Genomic DNA, 22,113 nt, shown 5'->3' with positions numbered 1-22,113 from the left:
ACTACTTTCTTACAACATAAAAGGTGATACACTTGTACAATTACAATTTCATTTGCAAAGCAAAAGCATAAGCAGTGTAATATTGAAGAAAGCACAATTTAAACATCACTATTACATAATCAATCAATTGTGCGAACATAATACAGTCGCAATTTCATTCTTAGAGTATACTGATCTTTCACTAATTCATTTTAACAATATATGAATAGGTTATACATTTACCCTTGTGTGGCATAACTAATTGCCTATCCATTTATAGAGTAAGTTCGAATACAGATTGCTTTTTCGGGTAGCTGTCCAACCTGTGTTCATACATCCTCTTACATCGCCCAATTAATTTCTAAAGTTGCCAATTTAAGTAGGTCACATATAACACCATGATACCCAAAACCACTATCAGGACATGGGAGATAATTCTAAACCAGGGGTGTATCTGCACGTCTGACCCCCAGTTCCATAAGTCCTCCTGCCATCCTGCCAGGTAGAATCATTTATCTTGTCAATCTCATCTTGTTGCATCTTCGACTATTGTTCCAAATTGTATTACACTACAGCAATGACTTCTAGCTGCTGTCTCTCTTTACCCAAGCGTGTGGGCAATGGCTGAATAGTCAAATCCTCCTTAATACTTTCTGTCACAGTTATTGTTTCTGTCTTTTGCTTATGTATCTGTACCAACTCCATCTTCCCTACTCGGGTTGGCATTTGTGGGATGAACCAAAATGTACTGTTGCTCACCGGCCAAGTCTGTTTATGTCCATATTGGTACTCCTTCGCTGTGGTGGTTAAGCAATATCTCCCCTTTCCCATATAGGCCACATGGGTTAGCTCTGACAATGCTTTCCTAGTCTCCATGGTGTAATTTACAGTGGCATTAAACCCACATTTTGATTCTGCCGTTTTATATTTAGGATGAGGATGTATGACCACCTGGTTTTCCAGACTACACTCAGACAATGGACAATATTGTTCCAATTACCTCTTTTTCTTTTCCAATTTCCATAACATAGGGTAAAATATCATTGTATTTTATGTAATCTTTCCACTTATCACTCCTGTATTTTCTACTTTGTATAATTGCATCCCTAACTTATCTCTCAGAATTACAGGTATTCCCAACACTACTCCAATACTCATAGATCCTGTATTTACACATTCCTGATCTTTCCATACTTTAAGTTTTCTGATTTGGCACCTGGTAATTTTATCATGTGTGTGACTAGTTAAGTATTCCAACTGGGTGTCATTGATCCAAACTGGCACCTGTCTTGCATCAATTTGCCTCGAATTTTCTCGAATTTGTTCTAACATTCACAAACTGTATGTACTACAAACACTCTCATTATTTGAAATGTCACTGTTCACTAATATTATATGTTACTGGTTACTAAAATAATATTTCTAGGTAGAGAAATTGTCTCCCTTGCCTTTGCTCTGGTTTTCATCCTCCTTCGCTGCACATAGCGCCTGTATGAATGGCAAGCTAGTATGCCCCATATTGTGGCCAGTATTAACTGTATTTTACTATGGAGGCACCGGTATTGAATCTGGTAGCAACGTCATTAACTATCCCACTCTTTGTTCTATAAAGCTGATCCTGGCCTCTAAATCTGGTGGCACCCATGGCATCAGCAGCCTGCTGCATTACAATCTTACTTAATACACTATTATATTTCTTGCCTGTTCCGTACAATATCCCGGCATTTGAGATATTGTCCAGGGCAGGCACAATCTCATGTTTAACATTATCATACAACGCTTCCCCTGGGCTCGATGTACCCACACACATCCATGTTCCTTTCAACTTTCCTTATCATCTGTTGCCCAATGGGAGGGGCACAAATAATTCCAAAGACACAGCTCTCAGTTACCCCTTCCCCTTTCTGTCTGATCACGCAGTTAGCACGGTCATCTGTGGAACACCGTACACACTTCCCATCCAACATGTTGTGCAATGCCCCATAGTTCATATAGTGCATATCAATATTCCTTTCATTAATCCGTTGTGCATCCATTACCGGGTCTTTGTTCTTCCTCTCCGGATATTAGTATCAGGCCCCACAGCCACTGCAGTCCGGTTCTTTGCCATACGCCACTAGTGGTTATATCTGTAATTTAAACACACTGCCCTGGTGGTCACCAGGTGTTAGTACTTGTCCATGTTGTGAGTATCCCCCGATGAGGGATACATGTCTACCTGTGGGGACCGAACATGTCCTGGGGAATCCAGGAGTTAATTTATATTCTTATCATCTCTACTCTTTTGAAATTATCTATATGGTCCCGTTGTACTCAGGATTCGTTCCCCACAATCCTTGGCCGATTAGTAACCCATCTAATAATAGTCCAAATGCCTATTAATACTACCATTATTCCCTTGATTATATATTTTTTTAGTTGGTACCATGTATTTCTATCGGCCCTTCCCTTTACCATTACTTTGTCTCCCACAACAGGCACCTTTGTCTGTTCCTCTATCATGTTTCGATAGAACCTCCTGCCTCACCTTATGCAGTTGTCTGCACAGCTCCTTCACAAATCTTTAACTCTTTCTCTTACGGGTCCTATTTCCTCACTACCTGCTACGTCATACCTTGGCAGTCTCATCACCCTTCCTGTTACCGTATTCATCAAGTCTTTCCTACTTTAGCTACACCACTCTGTCCTTTTTGTTTCTTTTACAAAATATCCTTTAGTAGCTGACTAAGTGTTCTAACATTCTGGTCCACATTTTCAAAATCTATAGTATTGACAATTGAAGTTCCCGTATTAAGGACAGTGGCTGCGTTATTCACTAAGCTATGTTTATGTCTCTTTAACTTTATTATTCCCTCATTACCAAACCCCTGTTTCAGCAATTGTTACAGTAACCTTGTACAACTCTCGGTTCTTAGGGCACCAGCCAGGTAGCTGGATATCTGAGATATTCAATATTACCAGTACCAACTCAAGTTTTATGTTATCATATACAATTTTATTAGTTTTTATTATCGCAAGTCCATTCTGTAGTCAAGGCTGGGCAAGCGAGACCAGTCACTTGTGGCTGTTGGGTCGTAACCTTACTTGTTAGTAATTAAAATGTGGGGGTAATCGGGGTGATTGGAGCTTGTTGTCCGTTTGATAAATTTTGAATGCTGGTTTGATTGTTGGCTCTTTCCCTTGTTCACCCCCCCAATGATTTTGACACAAAAGGTCCCTTGAGGGCCTTTGCTGTCAAAAGCTGACACACCTGGTAGATTAAATTGTCCACTAAAATAAAAGCAAAATACTGCAGATGCTGAAAATTGTCTCATTGATAAAGATGCTGCGATATTTGATGTCTGCAATTAAGGTCTTAAATTCTCAAAGCTGCTGGATCTTTTGCCGTGGCATTTATTTCTCACATGGCCTGCCGTCACCTGCTTAAAAACAACCCACAAAGAATCCACTGTGGCTCTGCCCCTGAACCCAATGGGTTAATTTGTCCAATTCTATCTGTCAATTTAGAAATTTAAAATTTAACAATGTCCAATATGTATAAATTTTACTCTCAGCAATGCAAAATTGTGTGGTGGATTAAATGGAAAAACAGCAGCTGCAGCGGGGCTTTTTTTTCAAGGGGTGGAGCAAAATCGTCTCAGCTGCGTCACGTTACAAAACCTTTTCCTTCTGTGATCGGAAAAAAACCACACTCCATTTTAATCTATTTTTTTTTCAATCCTTTTGGTATCCTTAGGGTTGCTCGCCTTTGAAGTTGAAAATGCCACAAATGCTTCCGCTGCTTTCAAAATAACAAATCACATCTGCACACTTATACTGGTATTCCACTGTCATGCCACATATTCTGAACTCTCAGGTGATCTTATCAAAAGATCAAATATCAGCGGTGATGAAAAAGGGGGGCGGCTGGTGGTGTCTATCTGAGATCTTTGCTTACCTCCCCCTGCAGGGTCCTGATGTCTCTGGTTATGGCCAGACTTTCAAATGTAGCTCTCTTAAAAACTCATAGCTCCAAGAGAAAACTATCAATTGCTAGTCTTATCTACACTTTCCTGATATTCACTGTAAAATTCGAGGCTTCTTGGAAATTAGCTGTTTATTTCAATATTTGTTTATCCCCAGAATTCCTTTATTAGCGCTTGCATCAGCCAGATCTGATTGCCAATTCCCATTAATTATAATTCTATTTCATTTTGAGCCCTGGAGAACCTTTACAATTAATATTAATAATTCCTTAAAACAGAAATCAAACATTCCCATTTGATTCCAGACATTAGTGTATATTGTTTATGTTTTTTTTTTACCTTCGATGACATTTTAATTCCTTAAATAACTTGCCAAATTAAACTGGATTTTTGACATCTCAGATTATTCCAAATTCAAATAACAGTAAATTTCCCTTTGAATGCTTTAAATAACCACTCATATCAATTTAATTTAGTTTATCGATTCCAATTTCTTATGCCCATACTTGGTTGTACGTTTTGTACGTTAAAGACAGAAGTGCTTGCAACTATCTCTCCTTCTCAAGCACTTTGTCTCATTGATAAGGATGGTTGCAGCAGGGTTAATTTCTTGCTTGTCTCCAAGGGGGCGGAGCAAAGCATTCTCCGCTGCGTCGCTTTACGTAACCCTTTTTTTAATGGAAAAGAACTAAACACCTTTTTAAATGTTTTTTTTTATCCTTAGGATTTTCAAACAACAAAATCTTTAGTAACATTATCAACTTCAAAGGAAACCATCTCCATCAGGATAGACAGCATTTTAGATTAAACTTCAATTGTTTCCAAACTGATTTTTTTGGCATCTTTTATAAGAGGTTTCTAATCCAAGGATGATTTTTTTTAACAAAGATGATTCCAAATTCCAATTCACTGCAATAATATTTAAAATCAAAACTGCCAATGTTATATGAGTGAGTCCTCTGTCCGGAACCGAAGACTCCTCCAAAACATGAAATAATAAACTTGAAAGTTCATTGTGGCAACAAATGAAATTTCCTGTTCTTCAACTTAAACAGGTCAATTAACCTTAATAGTATTAATTCAATTCAGACTTATTAACTTATACTACTTATTAACTACACACAGAACAGCATAGCACGTGCTTATTTTAAAAGATAGGTAAATTACGTCATTTTCTTGTTCTTCAGGCGCCTTTTCAAATGACTGTAATAAAACCAAAAACTAAAGTAAAAGTTATTTAACATTCTTAACACAAAATATTTAACATCAGCTTCTTCTTTCCTATATCTCCTTTGTTTATCCTTCTCTCCATTAGACCAATATCCAATTCCTAACATTTGCTACTTAAAACAGTCAGTAAAACATGTCTTTAATTTAAACTCCAAAAAAACTAGAACAGATTTTAAACTGGAACTCCAATTAAAGCAGGAGTTGTAAACTTCAAATTGGATTTCTGCCAAACATCTTCAGACCTTCAAGGCTGAAGCTTATCTCTTAGAAAATTGTTCATTGCCTTTTCACAGTTGCAAAACCAGCTTTTAAAATCAAAATAAAATTTTAACTTAAAATATAATTCAATTTTATATCCCATTCCTGGGTGCACAACACTAAATCGAAATGAACACACTCAACAATCACTTTTCACACTCATTCAATACCAAACAACTTTGAAAATTGATTTCTGTAATGGGTTACGAATTCAAAATACCAAATCTCTTTCAAAATTCCCTTGTCCCGATGTCAAGGAACACACACAGATTCAACTAATTCACAACCAAAACATGACTCAAGGTTCCCACAAAATATACACTTGTAAAAATAGAAAAAGTAACAGACTCATTCTCTCATCATTAAGGCCAGACAACAAAGAGTTAACGACAGTCAGTTTTACAGAACACAAGTTGTACAGAACAAAGACACAGTAACTTGTTTTTACTCAAAAACATACCTATCTTTAAAACACATAGTTACCGTGGCGCTTCTGCGTCTTTCTCAAGGGGGCAAACGGACGTGGGTCGCCTTTCTCCAGAGGACATGATTTACTTGTCCCCGGGGGCAACCCTTCCTCCTTACAAGCCGTCAAGCCCATTCTTCCTCTACTTTCTCAAACCCTAGTTCTTTTCTATGAATCAAGCAGCATTAAAACGAAAGAAAACAAATGACACAAGAAAACGAATAGACACAGTAACACAAACAAAGGACGAACCACACACAAGGAGACGAACATGGGACAGGGAATTTTTAGAGTCTTTTGGTTTCCCCCTTCACTAATCGGTATTCCTAATTTGAGGGCGTTTTCGTGCCAACTTGATAGGAGGATTCTATTTTTTTTCTCCTGACAATATTGTATCCATAATCCAATTAATTCTTTGGCCCTATTGCCTTTATTTTGTTTCCAGATTTTTTCTTGGGTTTTTTTTAGTCACTTCCAAATCTTTTGTCCCCCCTAAGGGCCATTGGTCTATTAATTTCTTATTTAAGGCTGCCGATAATTGTCTGAAGTCTTTCCCTTTCTCCGGATATTTATCACACAGTACTTGTAATGGGCAGGATGGATCACTTGGATTATCTAAACAGTTTCCCATATTCACAACTATTATCACAAACTATAATTACAACTATTATTACAAACTATTATTACTTACAAATTATCTAAACAGTTACTCACAATAAAAAAATAAAACCATAATCTCAGTCGTTCTAAAACAACCTCGCATAACCTTCAGTCGCGACCGACTTTAACCTTCAGTCGTAGTCAATACGACCTACTTTAATTCTACCTCAGTCCCCATCGGCCGTCCTCTAAAGAAACAGACTAAACCTGAGTGTCAGCCGTTCTAAAACGACACTGACTTTAATCACCCTTCAGTCGTAGTCAATACAACCTACTTTAATTCTACCTCAGTCCCCATCAGCCGTCCTCTAAAGAAACAGACTGAACCTGAGCGTCAGTCGTTCTAAAACGACACTGACTTTAATCAACCTTCAGCCGTAGCTTAATACGACCTACTTTAACCTTAACCTCAGTCGTACCTACTTCGACTGACCCTTATCTTTTCTAATCCACCAGACTGATCATTGATCTCGTCCAGACGATCTTACCTGACCATAAGCGAGTGATCAAACTTTTATCGGACTACGAGACAGGGGAAAACCGGCGTAGTCACACATCAACTACTCACGTCGGGGGCCCATTTCCTCTCTCTCCGTCCTCTACTAGTCTGATTCTGATTTCGCTGATGATCGGCGGTCGTCTGTTGAAATCCCACTTCTGACACCAAAATGTAAATCTGAGTTCTTTTTGCCTTCAGTCTGGTTCAGTAAATATACCGAGTCGGATGTGTAGGTAAAATCGATTACTTTATTTGCGCAGTCGCCAGCGGACTTACTCTGAGAACAGCGGCACTGACTCCACCAGAGTCTGTCGGGTCCCCCCCCCCCCCCCCAGAGTAAGTGAAGTTTGTGATACAGGTACTACTGTTTATACATTAAGATTCATGCTGCACCTCCTTGTTTAACCAATCAGTGCGGTACAATTCGACTTCACCCACGTGGTGACATGCAGTACATCTGTTATTGAGGTTACAATACACTCCATTCTCAATACATACTTGTTACTAATAAAATATCGTTTTGTACCAGCAAGATTAAAAGAAAACAGACATTAAGACAATTAGCAAAGGAAGAAGAGTTAGAAACAAGATACTGATTTTGATTCCCACAGATACTGCTTTTGCTTCCCACAATTGTCATAAGTCCTGGGATCCTGTAATCTCTATCAAGTCACATCATGAACTAACACCAAGCAGCAACAGTATACAGTGATAGTGTGGCCTTTCATTCCTTATCATCACTCAGACAGGGATGGCCAGCATGTCTCACAGGAATCCATTTGTTCCAAACCACAAGGAGTTACACAATCAAGTCATGAATGAACAAATGTCCTTGCAATTACCAGTGCCTGTAAGTTTATACGATATTACACTCTCAGCCTTTACTTTTAACTATTTCATTGCAGTTTCTCAAGCTTTAAATCATTAAATCATTTCATCAGAGCTCAACAAAGTGACTACTCCTAACTTGCCTAGATTTCCCATCTAGCATAGTGCCATGTCGTTCTGCTCACTTCCAGGCCTTCCTAACCACCTTATATACCTGTGCTGCTGCCTTCAGTGATCTATGGACAAATACATCAAATTCCCTCTGACCCTCTGTATTTCTTATGGTCCGACCATTCATTGTGTATTCCCTTGCCTTGTTCGTCCTCCCAGAATGCATCACATCACATTCTCATGCTTGAATTGCATTTTCCACTGCTCTGCCCATCTTACCAGCCCATCTATATCGTCCTGTAACCTTAGTCTTTCCTCCTCGCTGTTTGCGACACCATCAATTTCCGTGTCATCTGCGAAATTACTGATCATACCTCCGATATTCATATTTAAATCATTAAATGGACACTTAAAACAGCAAGGGTCCCAGCAGCGATTCCTGCAGAACACCACTGGTCACAGGTATCCAATCACCAAAACAACCGTCAACCATTACCCTCTGCCTCCTGCCACTAAGCCAATTTTGGATCCAATTTGTCAAATTGCCCTGGATCCCATGGGCTCTTACATTCTTGACCAATCTCCCATGCGGAACCTTATCAAAAGCCTTACTGAAGTCCATGTCGGCTGCATCAACTGTCATACCCTTATCGACACACCTCGTCACCTCCTCGAAAAAATCAATCAAATTGGTTATACATGATCTCACCCTAACAAAGCCATGCTAAATATCCTTGATTAATCCTTGCCTCTCCAACTTGAGATTAATCCTGTCCCTCAGAACTGTTTTCCCAATCGATTCCCGATCACTCATGTTAGTCTCACTGGTATGTCATTACCTGGCTGATCCCTGATACCCTTCTTGAATAATGGTACCACATTCGCTGTCCTCCAGTACACTGGCACTTATCCTATGGCCAGAGAGGACTTGATTTTTTTCCATAGCCCTTGCTGTCTCCTCGCTTGCCTGATACATAGCAGCCTGGGATACTTCTAATCTGGGCCTGGGGATTTAACCATTTTAAGCCCGCTAAAACTGGTAATACCACCGCCCTTTCAAATCTAATTTGTTCACGTATATCACAATCCCCCACCCTGACCTCTACACCTATATCGTCCATCTTCATAGTGAACACAGATGAAAAGTAATCCTTTAAAACCTCACCGACGTCCTCCAGCTCCACACACAGATTGCCACTTTGCCCCTTAATAGGCCCAACCCTTTCCCTCGGTATCCTCTTACCCTTTACATACTTATGAAATTCCTTGGGATTTTCCTTTGTCTTGCCCACTGGTGTTTTTTCATGCCTCATCTTCGCTCTCCTAATTACTTCATTCAGTACCCCCTTACACTTGCTATATTCCTCTCGGGCCTCTGCTCTTTTCAGCCCTCTGAATATGCCATAAGCCTCTTTTTCCCCTCATCTAATCCCCTATATCCCTTGACATCCAGGGTTCCATGGACTTATTAGTGCCACCTTTAACCTTTACGGGAACATGTTGGCCCTGAATTATCACTATTTTATTTTTAAATGACTTGTCTGATGTCGAGTTTCCTGCAAGTAGCTGCTCCATTTTGTCCAGATCCTGTTTTATCATATTGAAATCGGCCTTCCCACAATTCAGGACCTTTATTTCCGGTCTATCTTTGTCCTTTACCATAACTACCTTAAATCTTAAAGAGGTTTGTTCACTATCCCAAAAATGCGTCCCAACTGACACTTCTGCCACTTGTCCGGCTTCATTTGCTGAGATTGGGCCCCTTCTCTTGTCGGTCATTCTACGTGCTGATTCAAAAAACTCTCCTTCGGAGAGCAAAGAGGTGGAATTCCGCCCGCTTTGAGCCTTTTACACTAAGACTATCCCAGTTGATATTGGGGAAGTTGAAATCCCCTACTATCAGTACCCAATTATTTTTACACCTCTCTGCGATTTGCCTACATATCTGCTCCTCTATCTCTCCCTGCCTGTTTGGAGGCCTGCAGTACAATCCCTGCAAAGTGATGGCCCTATTTGTTTTTGTCTTCTACCCATATGGCCTCATTTGAGTAACCTTCGAAGATATCATCCCTCCTTTCTGCAGTAATTGACTCCTTGACCAACAATGCAATGCCACCTCCTATTTTACACCCCCACCCCCAGCCCACCCCGTTCCACCTGAAGATTCTATACCCTGGAATATTCAGCTGCCAGTCCTGCCCTTCCCTCAACCGTCTCTCCCTGATAGCAAAATATCATATTGCCATGTGTTAATCAACGTCCTCAATTGATTTGCCTTACTTTTAAGACTCCTTGCCTTAAAATAGAAGTAATCCAGCCTTGCATTATTCGTGTGTGCCTTAACAACTCAACATTTGCTCTGTCTTCCAGACTGACTTAGTTTCTCTTCTATATTTGGCTGTGAATGACCGCAAATTGTACCTCCACTCTATATCCCATCCCCCTGCTCCGCCACCTCCCTGCAAGGACTTTGGTCCCGTTCAGGTTCAGGTGGAAACCGTCCGACTTGTACAGGTCCCACTTTCGCCAGAAACAGACCCAGTGATGGATGATACTAAAGCCTTGCCTCCTCCACCATCTCCGAGGCCAAGCATTCATCTGCTACATATCTGCAGTGGTTAGCACCGCAGCCTCACAGCTCCAGGGACCCGGGTTCGATTCCGGGTACTGTCTGTGTGGAGTTTGCAAGTTCTCCCTGTGTCTGTGTGGGTTTTCTCCGGGTGCTCCGGTTTCCTCCCACAAGCCAAAAGACTTGCAGGTTGACAGGTAAATTGGCCATTATAAATTGTCACCAGTATAGGTAGGTGGTCGGAAATATAGGGACAAGTGGGGATGTTTGTTGGGAATGTAGGATTAGTCTAAATGGGTGGTTGATGTTCGGTGCAGACTCGGTGGGCCGAAGGGCCTGTTTCAGTGCTGTATCTCTAATCTAATCTAAGACTTCCTGAGAGGCCTGCCATTGCAAAAAGCATATCAGGATACATTCTTACGAGCATTTCCCTGTAAGCTGCCCCATCAGATTGCCGATCAGAGTCCTGTGTAACATACACATTTCTCACTCCCTGAGGTACATGCAGTGCAAGTGTTTGATCTGGTGTTTGGGAATGTCAGACCAAGTGACCATGTTTCATCATTACTGTTACACAGTTGTTCTCTCTCTGTGGCCTGGAGGTCCGGTGACTGGAAAGTCAGATGTTTTGGCCAACTTTGGAAAGTATAAAATCAGAAGGGACCGATTGGTTCGAGCGATTAGGGGTGAGATGGAAAGCAGGAGATCCATGGTCCCAACAACTGCAGCTTGTACATCATCCCAGGCAACAGGATGAGGGGTGGTGGGAGCTAAGGAGCATAAAACAGGAACATAGTATCATCCTGAATGCTCTCAGTGACTCTGGCCCATATTCGCTCAGTCACAGCCGGCCCCATAATGCGGAGAATCATCTCCTCCCTCAGGCTAAGTGAATGAAGGTATGTCTGGCCCCCGCCAGTTAACTGCTGCTCCCAGCGACGATGGGCCACCTTGTTCTGCAAAACACAGAGCAGGATACCAGTAAAATAAAAGCAAAATACTGCGGCTGCTGGAAATCTGAAACAAAAACAAGAAATGCTGGAATCACTCAGCAGGTCTGGCAGCATCTGTGGAATGAGAAGCAGATTTAACGTTTCGGGTCAGTGACCCGAAACGTTAACTCTGCTTCTCTTCCCACAGATGCTGACAGACCTGCTGAGTGATTCCAGCATTTCTTGTTTTTGTTGCAGGATACCAGTGATTGTGTTGCACTGTGTTTGCGTGCTGTGCCTGCTATAACTGAATAGCTGGCGGTATGTGGAGGCAGTGAGATGTCCGTGAGAGGATGGCAACAGTGGAAGCTCTGTGATGGCAATGTGAAACATATGAATGTTAGAAGTGCGTCTTGAGTGTGAGGGACTGTTGATGGGTGGAGATACAATCACTGACATTGACCACCCGTGTGACCTCATTAATCTTCTGGCACTGCTGCCAGGTCCTCTGGACCAGACATCTTGCATTGAGGGCCTTCGCCACCTGTTCCCATTCCCTTTGGAGAGCGTTGCTTGAGGGCCTCTGCCCCTGCCCAGAAGCATTGCCTCTCTCCTTCTGTCAACGTCCATGACAAAGGCCTCCAGTGCCTCATCCATAAACCGAAGAGCCCTGTATTTGCACAGGTATTCATTGAACCTTTTCTACATTTGCATCATTCACAGTCAGCAGCAGCAGCCTCCTGTGTTTCAGTGCAGCTTCCCGACAAGAGGGACTGACTACCTTTAAGAGCTTGATCCTGGCTGAAACACGAGCCAACCGCACACACAGTTAAGCCACTGGTAAGCGTGCAGACAGACAGAAGCACGGGTCACGCTGGGCGGCACGTAGAATTCATGGAAATGAGGAGGCAGCATGAAGTTTGTGTGTCACCTGCCTCAACAGGAACGGGCACAGGCAGATCAGAAATTGCCAACCCGACGTTCAAAAAGCAGCACAAATCTCTCTCTCTCTCCATGCTCTCTCTCGCTTATAGAATCAGAGAATGATTTGGTCTTTGGTGTAAATGCTGTATCGTCAGAGTTGGAAGCTCGCTGAATCGTGGGCCAGCCTTGCAGTTCGGCCCTGCTAAGAGTGCAGGCAGAAATGAGGAAGCAGCACGAGTTTGTATGCTGCTTGCCTCAACAGTATAGGCGCAGACAGATCACGTATCAAAATCCCTGTGCCTGAAAATTGCTGCAAACTTCTGTTACTCTCTGTCTCTATTTTCCTCCCTCTCTTTCACCTCTGTCTCTCTCTCTCTCTCTCTTGTTCATAGAATCAGAGATGGATGCATCACAGAAGGAGTCTATTTGGCCTATTGTGTCATAGAGACATAGAGTGTCAGTGCTGTCTCTTTGAAAGAGCTATCTAATTAGTTTCAATCCCCTCCTGTTTTCCTAGACGCCTACATTTTTTTTCTTTTCATATATTTATTACAATCACTTTTGAAAGGTATTATTGAATCTGCTTCCACCCTTTTTCCAGGCAATGAATTGCAGGTCCCAACATCTCACTGTATAAGAAATTTCTCCTCACTCCCCCTTTGGTTCTTTGCCAAATACCGTCAATCTGTGTCTTCTCAAAGTGGAACTTTCTGGCACTGCGTGCAGTTTTGCTTTAATTACCTCATCAAAACCCTTCACGATTTTGACCTTCTATATTAAATCTCCCCCTAACATGCACCGCTCGAAAGAGAAAAATCTCAGCTTTTCCAATCTCTCCACGTAACTGAAGCCCTGGATCGTGTGCTGTTTGACCCTGAGATGAGCTTCCGACCACATATACACACCTTCACTAAAATGGCTTATTCCACCTCTGTAACATCACTCCACTCTGCCCATATCTCAGCTCCTCCGCTGAAATCCCTCATTCATGCATGTGTTACCTCTGGACTTGACCATTCAATGCCCTCCTGCGCATCTCCCACATTCTACTATCAGTAAACATCAGTTCATCAAAAAACTCTGCTTCTGACGTCTTAACCAACTCACAGCTGCTCCCCTTCACCTATCTGTCCTGTGCTCACTCACCTACAATGACTAGTCATTAACAAATGCCTTGATTTTAAAATGTCTTTCTTTTTTTCAAATTCCTCTATGGTATCAGCACTCCCTGGGCTGGCTTTTTTGGACACTCCTGAGTCAATATCTGAGGCGGGGGCCTGTAGAATTGCGACAGTTGGCGGGTGCAAACGGCTCGTCACCATCTCGTTGACTTCCTTCCTCCCCAGAATCCATTTGAAGCCTTTAAGTGGCATATTAAGATCAGCTTAAGGGCTCCTTACCGCCGCCGCTGGGATCTCACCAGTGGCCATCGCTGCCAGTGACAATGCTGCTACTGTTGAGCCGCTGGCCCTGTGCTGGGCCGGTGGCTCTTCGAGGCAGGCCCTCATTTTTAAAGAGACAGGGAGTCTGGCTCGGGACATCTATACAAAGAAAACGCAGGATCACTCGGCATTGGGGGCGGGGAGGGTTTGGCATGAAAAGCCTGAGGTGGTGTTCATCTTGGCGCTGTGAGCCCCGCCTCTTACAGAGCTCCAGCTCCTTAACTCTGTAATCACCCCCGGCCCACAACCCCGCAAGCTCATCCAATACTGTCCTCTTGTGCTACTCCGATTTTATAATCTTCACCATTGGTGGCGGTACCTGCAGTTGCCTGGCCCATAAGCTCTGTGATACCCTCTCCACAACTCTGTACCACGCTGTCTGCCTTTGAAAACACTGCTTAAAACTTAGCCCCTTCACCCATCTTACCTACAATATTCTTATGTGAGTCAATCTATTATTTTCGCATGCAATGCACCTTGGTAGGCTGCAATACATTAAAGGCGCTGTGGAAATATTATTGTTTCTGGGAATGCTATTTCAGAGAGCCAGTACGGGCACGATGGACCGAATTACATCCTTCTGCGAGATAAGATTTCTGTGATTCTGCCCATTCCACAACCCCTGTCCATGCCCTGTTGAATTATGTAACGATCTTCACTGCACTTACACCCTTCATGACTTCTGCACATTTTGAAATGTTTTGCCTGAATCCCGAAGTCTATGTGTTTAATGTATGTCAGAAACAGCAGTGGTCCTGGTGCTGAACCATGCAGATCAGTACTGTATACTTCTCACCAGTTCAGAAAACGGCCATTCACCACAATGTTGATAAAATACCTCATAATTTGTGTTGATGTCCACATCAGTAAATCGTGGGGAGCTGATATATTATAAAGCTATTAGTCATGAAATAGTTACTCTTGTTTTATTAGCTGCTCAATCCACCGCTCTTTCCAGCTGAAATCCCTGTTTTCTGATTATATTTCGAAATCCAACCATGAACATTTAATTTAAAACCTGTGTGGAATTTACTGGGCCCACAGGAGATGGGATAGAAGGTGGAGGGGCCCATAAAATGGCGAATATGACGACCTTGCTGTCAAGAAGCCAATTAAAGCCAATTAAACCGCACGAGCGGTTGGTGGGAGCCCCGCTACTTGTTCAGGCCGCCCAGTAAAGCAATACAGCCTCTGGATAGGATCTGGGGAGGCTTCCTCCGTGGGTAATCTGTGACCCATGGGTGGACACACGGCAGCAAAGACCGCTTCTATGCTAAACACTCCCTCACTCAACAATCACTCTGACCTACCTTCCAGGGGTTACTGGACTTGAACCGGCGACTCTACCCCAGTTACCTGGGCACTGGGACTCCAAGACTGCTCCTGGTCCCAGGGCTGGTATCGTACCAACAATGGCCTCCGGTTCATGACTGACCGAAGCTACCCCATATCACTTACTTGGGGACCTGGTTTCCAGCGATGGGCAGTGACCCACGTTTCCTTACGGGCCCAGGTGACCCTGCCACACTTATGTGAACTATGGGTCACCAGCTGTGACCCTTCGTCCCCGACTGATCACGGCTACCCCACCAGACATACCTGAAGCCCGAACCCTAGTGAAGTCCTGTTCCCAGAACTGGTGTAGTCCTGGAAGTTCCATTGTTCCCGAAGGAATTGCAGATACTATTGAGCTGCTGGCCCTATGATTGCTGTTACAAGGGTTTTATTCTTGTACTAAAATCTTAGATAATAAAAACAAGAAATGCTGGGAATACTCAGCAGGTCTGGCAGCATCTGTGGAGAGACAAGCAGAGTTAAAGTTTCACATCAGTAACCCTTCTTCGGAACTGGCAAATATTAAACATTTGAAAGGTTTTAATCAAGTAACGCGGAGGTGGAGCAAGAGATAAGAAAGGAGAAGGTGTAGATAGGGCAAGGTCACAGAGAATAACCAACCTGAAGGTCATGGAGCAAAGGCAAACAATATGTTAATGGTGTGTTGAAATATACAGCATTAGCACAGATAGGGTGTTAACGGATTGAAAACTGAACAGCCACAAGTCGGAAGATGAAAAAAACGAGGAAGCAAACTGAACAAACTAAGATGAAATATGATTAAGTAAACACAACAAATATAAAAGAGAAAATAATTAATAACTAATAAGAAAAGTAAATAGCGGAACCCGTCATGCTCTGAAATTATTGAACTCAATGTTCAGTCCGTTAGGATGTAGTGTGCCCAATCGGTAAATGAGATGCTGTTTCTCGAGCTTGCATTAATCTTCACTGAAACACTGCTGCAATCCCCGGACAGAAATGTGAGCATAAGAGCAGCGGAGAGTGTTGAAATGGCAAGGAGTTCGGGGTCATGCTTTCGAACTGAGCAGAGGTGTTCTGCAAAGCGATTAACCAGTCTGCGTTTGGTCTCTACAATGTCGAGGAAACCACGTTGTGAGCAGCGAATACGGTATGGAAGTACAAGCAAATCGCTGCTTCACCTGAAAGGAGTGTTTGGCACCTGGGATAGTGAGGAGAGAGGAGGTAAATGGGCAGGTATTACAGCTCATGCGATTGCAGGGAAAGGTGCCCTGGGGAGGTGGTGGGGATAATGGAAGAGTGGACCAGGATGTCGCGGAGGGAATGATCCCTTTGGAATGCTGACAGCGGAAGGGAGTGGAAGCTACATTTGGTAGTGGCATCACGCTGGAGGTGGCGGAATTGGTGGAGAATGATCCTTTGGATATGGAGGCTGGTGGGTGGAAAGTGAGGACAAGGGGAACGCTATCGCAGTTCAGGGAAGGAGGGTAACGGGTGAGGGTAGAGGTGCGGGAAATGGGTCGAACACGGTTGAGGGCCCTGTCAACCACAGTGAGGGTGTTGGGGGATTCCTCGGTTGACGAAAAAGTAAGACATATCAGAAGTGCTATCATGGCAGGTAGCCTCATCAGAGCAGATGCGTGGGAGAAGGAGAATCTGGGAGACTGGATTAGAGTCCTTACAGGAGGCAATGTTTGAAGAAATGTCGTCGAGGTAGCTGTGGGAGTCGGTGGGCTTATCATGGATATTGGTAGACAGCCTATCCCCAGAGATGCAGATAGAGAAGTCGAGGAAGGGAAGTGGAGTGTCGGAGATGGACCATGTAAAGGTGAGAGAAGGGTGGATTTTTGAAGCAAAGTTGACAAAGTTTTCCAGTTCGGGGCGGAAGCAGGAAACGCCATCGATACAGTCATCAATGTATCGGAAAAAAGTTGGGGAGGGGGCCTGAGTAGGAGTGGAACAAGGAATGTTTGACATTTCCCACAAAAGGACAGGCATAACTCGGACCCATGCGGGTACCCATAGCAACACCTTTTACTTGAAGGAAGGGAGTGGAGTTGAAGAAGAAGTTGTTCAATGTGAGAACAAGTTCAGCCAGGCGGAGGAGGGTGGTGGTGATGGGGACTGGTTGGGCCTCTGTTCAAGGAAGAAGCGGAGAACCTTCAAACCATCCACCTACTTCTATGACTCTTCTGTCGCCCTAGTCATTTTGACAATTTCCAGTTTCCTGGCCCCAACTCTTCACTATGGATGTCCAATCGATCTGCACCTCCATTCCCACCAGGAGGGCTCATTATTGGTTAAGATTTAGGATTTATTTAAATAAATAGTTACTTTTTTAGTTGATTAAACAAACCTGGCTGGTGTGCTTTACTCTGGGGGACAAAGAGAGGAGAAACTTGGCTGTTGTTCTGTGGTTGGCAAGATTTATTGATATGCTGTGACCGCTGGAGAAGTGGGAATGAAGTTACAGTCCACTCCTCCTGCCAAGGTCATAACAAGGTTCAGCAACTTTGGCAGGTGGAATACCCATCCATAAAATGCCTGGGATCAGAGCGCCAGGTAGTTTATTGCCCGAGCACCACTGAATTGCGCTGGGTGGGGGCTCCGAATTTTGATTGGTTTCCCTAACTTTTCAGCCCACCGTCAGGAATTCCGCTGGCTCCATTAAATTCAGCTCCCTGTCTCCAGCAGAAATCCCTGTCACTGGTACAACAACTAGATCCATTATAAATGCATGAACAATTGTTCAAATGTCACTCTAAACTCCTTCAATCTGTTGTTTTTATTTGCAAACTGATGTATAAATGCCTTAGTAATTTCCAATGGTGATGTTAACATAGTGGCGATTGGGATTATTTGTTTCATTGATTTCTCAGTGGACTCATTCCCCATTATTGCTTTGAAATAATAGAATTCAGTGCAGCCTCTCACAGGTGAGGGAATCACTCAGTCGTCCAACATTTAACTTTCTATACAAGAGGAAAGTGGTGCAGATGCGATACATATGACATAAAACAGGAAATGCAGGAAATATTCAACAGGTCTGGCAGCATCTGTGGACAGAGAAACGGAGTTAATGTTTCAGGTCGGTGACACTTCATCAGAACCGGGAGAGATTAGAGATGGAACAGTTTATAAACTGGGCAAAATAAGGGGAGGGGGGGGGATTATGGTCAACGTTGATTTTAACAATTTCAGTATCATCCTTTTGTCATTTAATCTCTCCTGTTTATTACTGTATCGCAGACCTTCCCATTTGTTCTTTCAGGTCCAATCATTTCAGTACATCACTGGATACAGGAACACATTTATAATTCTCAATAATTCCTCAATCAAACTGGTAACTTTTCTCCCAGCCTGATGTATAATTTCCCTTCCTCACAGTTAACCTGCTGACGATTCGGATCCTGTCCCGGGGAAAGTGTGGTCTCTCCAAATGTGTCACTCGTTACCTGGTGGCCATGGCAGCGGCGGATCTACTGGTCATTATCCTCGACCTGATATTGAGGCACATTCCCATTGTTTATCAGAAACATTTTCAATTCCTGGAATCAATTCCCTTGTGTAACATCCACGCCATCCTGCTTTACGCAGCCACAGACTGTTCTGTCTGGTTCACCATCACTTTCACCTTTGATCAATTTGTGGCCATTTGTTACCAGAAGCTGAAAAGAAAATATTGCAGCGAAAAAACAGCGGCTGTGGTTCTGGGAACAGCGACTGTGTTGAGCCGATTAAATAACATCATCTGGTATTTTATGTTAACAGGTCGGTATTGGCTGAAAAACGTCCCCGGGTTTTGTGATGTATCAGCAGGTGTGCTGCTCTCTCCGTTCTGGGCAACAATCGAGTTCCTCCATTATATTGTAACCCCATGTGTCCCATTTGTGCTGATGCTATTGCTCAATGCCCTCACTGTCCGATACATTTTAGTGAGCAGCAGTGCGCGCAGAAGACTCCGGGCTCACAGCAGTGGGGAGAGTCGCAGAGACCCAGAGATGGAGAGCCGAAGGAAATCCATTATTTTACTGTTAGTTATCTCGGGGAATTTCATCCTGTTATGGGCAGTGTTAATCATGTATGCAATATGGAGGCGGATGTGGAATTTTGGGTATGGGCCTGGGTTTTGGTCTGTTTATCTACCTGATTATCTGGTAGAAGTGGGCTTCATGCTGTAGCTTCTGAGTTGCTGCACAAACACAGCGATTTATGCTGTGACCCAGACACAGTTCAGAGAGCAGTTGAAGAATGCGATGAAATATCCCTTTACTGCAATTGTTAAATGTATTCGATGTGGTGAGCAACTGAATCACTGACTATTTCCAGCAGCCGGGGACAGAGCCTGCCACACTGCTGACAAATCAGGTGCGGGGCCTGTCGCTATAGTGATAGAGCAGGGTGGGTCTTTTCGCTGTGTTGACAGAGTGATGACAGGCCTGTCGCTGATGTGACTAAGCATGGGCGGAGCCCATCCCCGCAGTGACTGATGTTGGGGTGGGGGAGGGCCTGTCGCTATGTTGTCAGAACGGGGACAGAACCTGCAGCTGTGGTGATAGAGGAGGGCGGGTCAGTTCACCGTGGTGACAGACTGGAGGCTGAGTCTGTTCCCATTCGCTGATGTTAGAAGGCCTAGAGTTTAGGTCCGGACAAGAGATGCAGGGGGTATGTGGCATCACTGATTCTGGGGACTTCAGGGGAGGCTGAGATGGATCATCAACTCGGCTCTTCTGGCTGAAGATTGTTGCAAATGCTTCAGCCTTATCCTTCGCAAGGATGTGATGAACTCCCCCATCATTGAGATTGGGGATATTTGTGGAGACACCTCCTCCAGTTGGTTGTTTAATTGTCCATCACCATTCACGGCTGGATGTGGCAGGACTGCAGAGCTTAGGTCTGATCCGTTGATTATGGGATCGCTTTGCTCGGTTTGTCGCATGCTGCTTAGGCAGTTTGGCACGCAAGTAGTCCTCTGTTGTAGCTTCACCAGGTTGCCACGTCATTTTGAGTTATGCCTGGTGCTACTCCTGGCATGCCCTCCTGCACTCTTCATTGAACCATGGTTGGTCTCCTGGTTTGATGTTAATGATAGAGTGGGGGACATGTCGGACCTTGAGGTAACAGATTGTGGTTGAATTCAATTCTGCTGCGGCTGATGGCCCACAGACACTCATGAAGTCCATGTTAATTGATGATCTGTGTCAGCTTGGACTAAAAAATCGCTTATGGTCAGAAAACAGCGAGTCATAGGAAATCGTAGGTTTTCAGACTGAGGGCAATAGATAGTGGTGTTCCCGAAGGGTCAGTGCTGGGAACACTGCTTTTATATGCCAACTGAAACAAAACATAAGTAGACAAACAGAATAGGCAGACCAGTGACGGTTTCAATTTAAATCAGAGAACTGTGAGGTGATGCACTTTGGCAGAAGCCAGAGAAGAGGCAATATAGACATAACAACAGAACATAGAACAGTACAGCAAAGTACAGGCCCTTCGGCCCACGATGTTGTGCCGAACCTTTAACCTACTCTAAGATCCAACTACCTACATACCCTTCATTCTACTATCATCCATGTAACTATCCAAGAGTCGCTTAAATGTCCCTAGTGTATCTGCTTCTACTACCACCGCTGGCATTGCATTCCACGCACCCACCACTCTCTGTGTAAAGAACCTACCTCTGACATCTGCCCAAAACCTTCCTCCAATCACGTTAAAATTATGCCCCCTGGTGATAGCCCTTTCCGCCCTGGGAAAAAGTCTCTGGCTATCCACTCTATCTATGCCTCTCATCATCTTGTACACCTCTATCAAGTCACCTCTCATCCTTCTTCGCTCCAATGAGAAAAGCCCTAGCTCCCTCAACCTTTCTTCTTAAGACATGCCCTCCAGTCCAGGCAGCATCCTGGTAAATCTCCTCTGCACCCTCTCTAAAGCTTCCACATCCTTCCTATAATGAGGCGACCAGAACTGAACACAATATTCCAAGTGTTGTCTAACCAGGGCTATATTGAGCTGCAGTATAACCACGTGGCTCTTAAACTCAATCCCCCTGTTAATGAAAGCCAACACACCATACGCCTTCTTAGCAACCCTATCAGCTTGGGTGGCAACTTTGAAGGATCTATGGACGTGGACCCCAAGATCCCTCTGTTCCTCCACACTGCCAATAATCCTGTCTTTAAGCCTGTATTCTGCATTCAAATTCGACCTTCAAAAATGAATCACTTCACACTTTTCCAGGTTACACCCCATCTGCCACTTCTCAGCCCAGTTCTGAATCCTGTCAATGTCCCGTTGCAGCCTACAACAGCCCTCCACACCATCCACAACCCCAGCAAACTGTGTGTCGTCGGCAAACTTACTAACCCAGCCTTCTACTTCCTCATCCAAGTCATTTATAAAAATCACAGAGAGCAGAGGTCCCAGATCAGGTCCTTGTGGAAAACCACTGGTCCCCGAGCTCCATGCTGAATACTTTCCATCGACTACCACCCTCTGAATTCTATGGGCCAGCCAATTCTGTATCCAGACAGCCACATTTCCCTGTATCGCATGCCTCCTTATTTCTGAATGAGCCTAACATGGGGAACTTCATCATACGCCTTGCTAAAAATCCATATACACCACATCCACTGCTCTTCCTTCATCAATGTGTTTTGTCACATCCTCGAAGAATTCAATAAGGCTTGTGAGGCATGTCCTGCCCCTGACAAAGCCATGCTGACTATCTCTAATAAAACCATGCTTTTCCGAATAATCATAAATCCTGTCTCTCAGAATCCTCTCCTATAATTTGCCACCACCGACGTAAGACTAACTGGTCAGTAATTCCCAGGGTTATCTCTATTCCCTTTCTTGAACAAGGGAATAACATTTGCCACCCTCCCATCATCTGGTACTTCTCCAGTGGACAGTGAGGACGCAAAGATC

The 22,113-nt window shown here is 43.7% G+C and overlaps 1 protein-coding gene and 1 long non-coding RNA gene across 2 annotated transcripts in view; one reads left to right on the top strand and one right to left on the bottom strand.

Annotated features, from left to right (window-relative positions):
* Positions 1-19,361, top strand: part of LOC137360195 (probable G-protein coupled receptor 139) — a 36,536-nt gene extending 17,175 nt beyond the window's left edge. The window contains exon 2 of the mRNA XM_068025736.1: positions 18,568-19,361. Coding sequence (XP_067881837.1) covers positions 18,568-19,361 — 794 coding nt within the window. The remainder of the gene's footprint in view (positions 1-18,567) is intronic.
* LOC137360197 (uncharacterized) lies at positions 2,016-7,373 on the bottom strand. Its single transcript, XR_010971754.1, has 3 exons — positions 7,334-7,373; positions 5,112-5,147; positions 2,016-2,129 (listed from the first exon to the last, which is right to left on the bottom strand). It is a non-coding gene; the product is annotated as an uncharacterized lncRNA (long non-coding RNA).
* Positions 19,362-22,113: the final 2,752 nt, after the last annotated feature.

Source organism: Heterodontus francisci, unplaced genomic scaffold (genome assembly GCF_036365525.1).
Source record: "Heterodontus francisci isolate sHetFra1 unplaced genomic scaffold, sHetFra1.hap1 HAP1_SCAFFOLD_537, whole genome shotgun sequence".
NCBI lineage: Eukaryota > Metazoa > Chordata > Chondrichthyes > Heterodontiformes > Heterodontidae > Heterodontus > Heterodontus francisci.
Note: the sequence above shows the minus strand (reverse complement) of the source record. Positions and strands in the feature narration are given on the sequence as shown.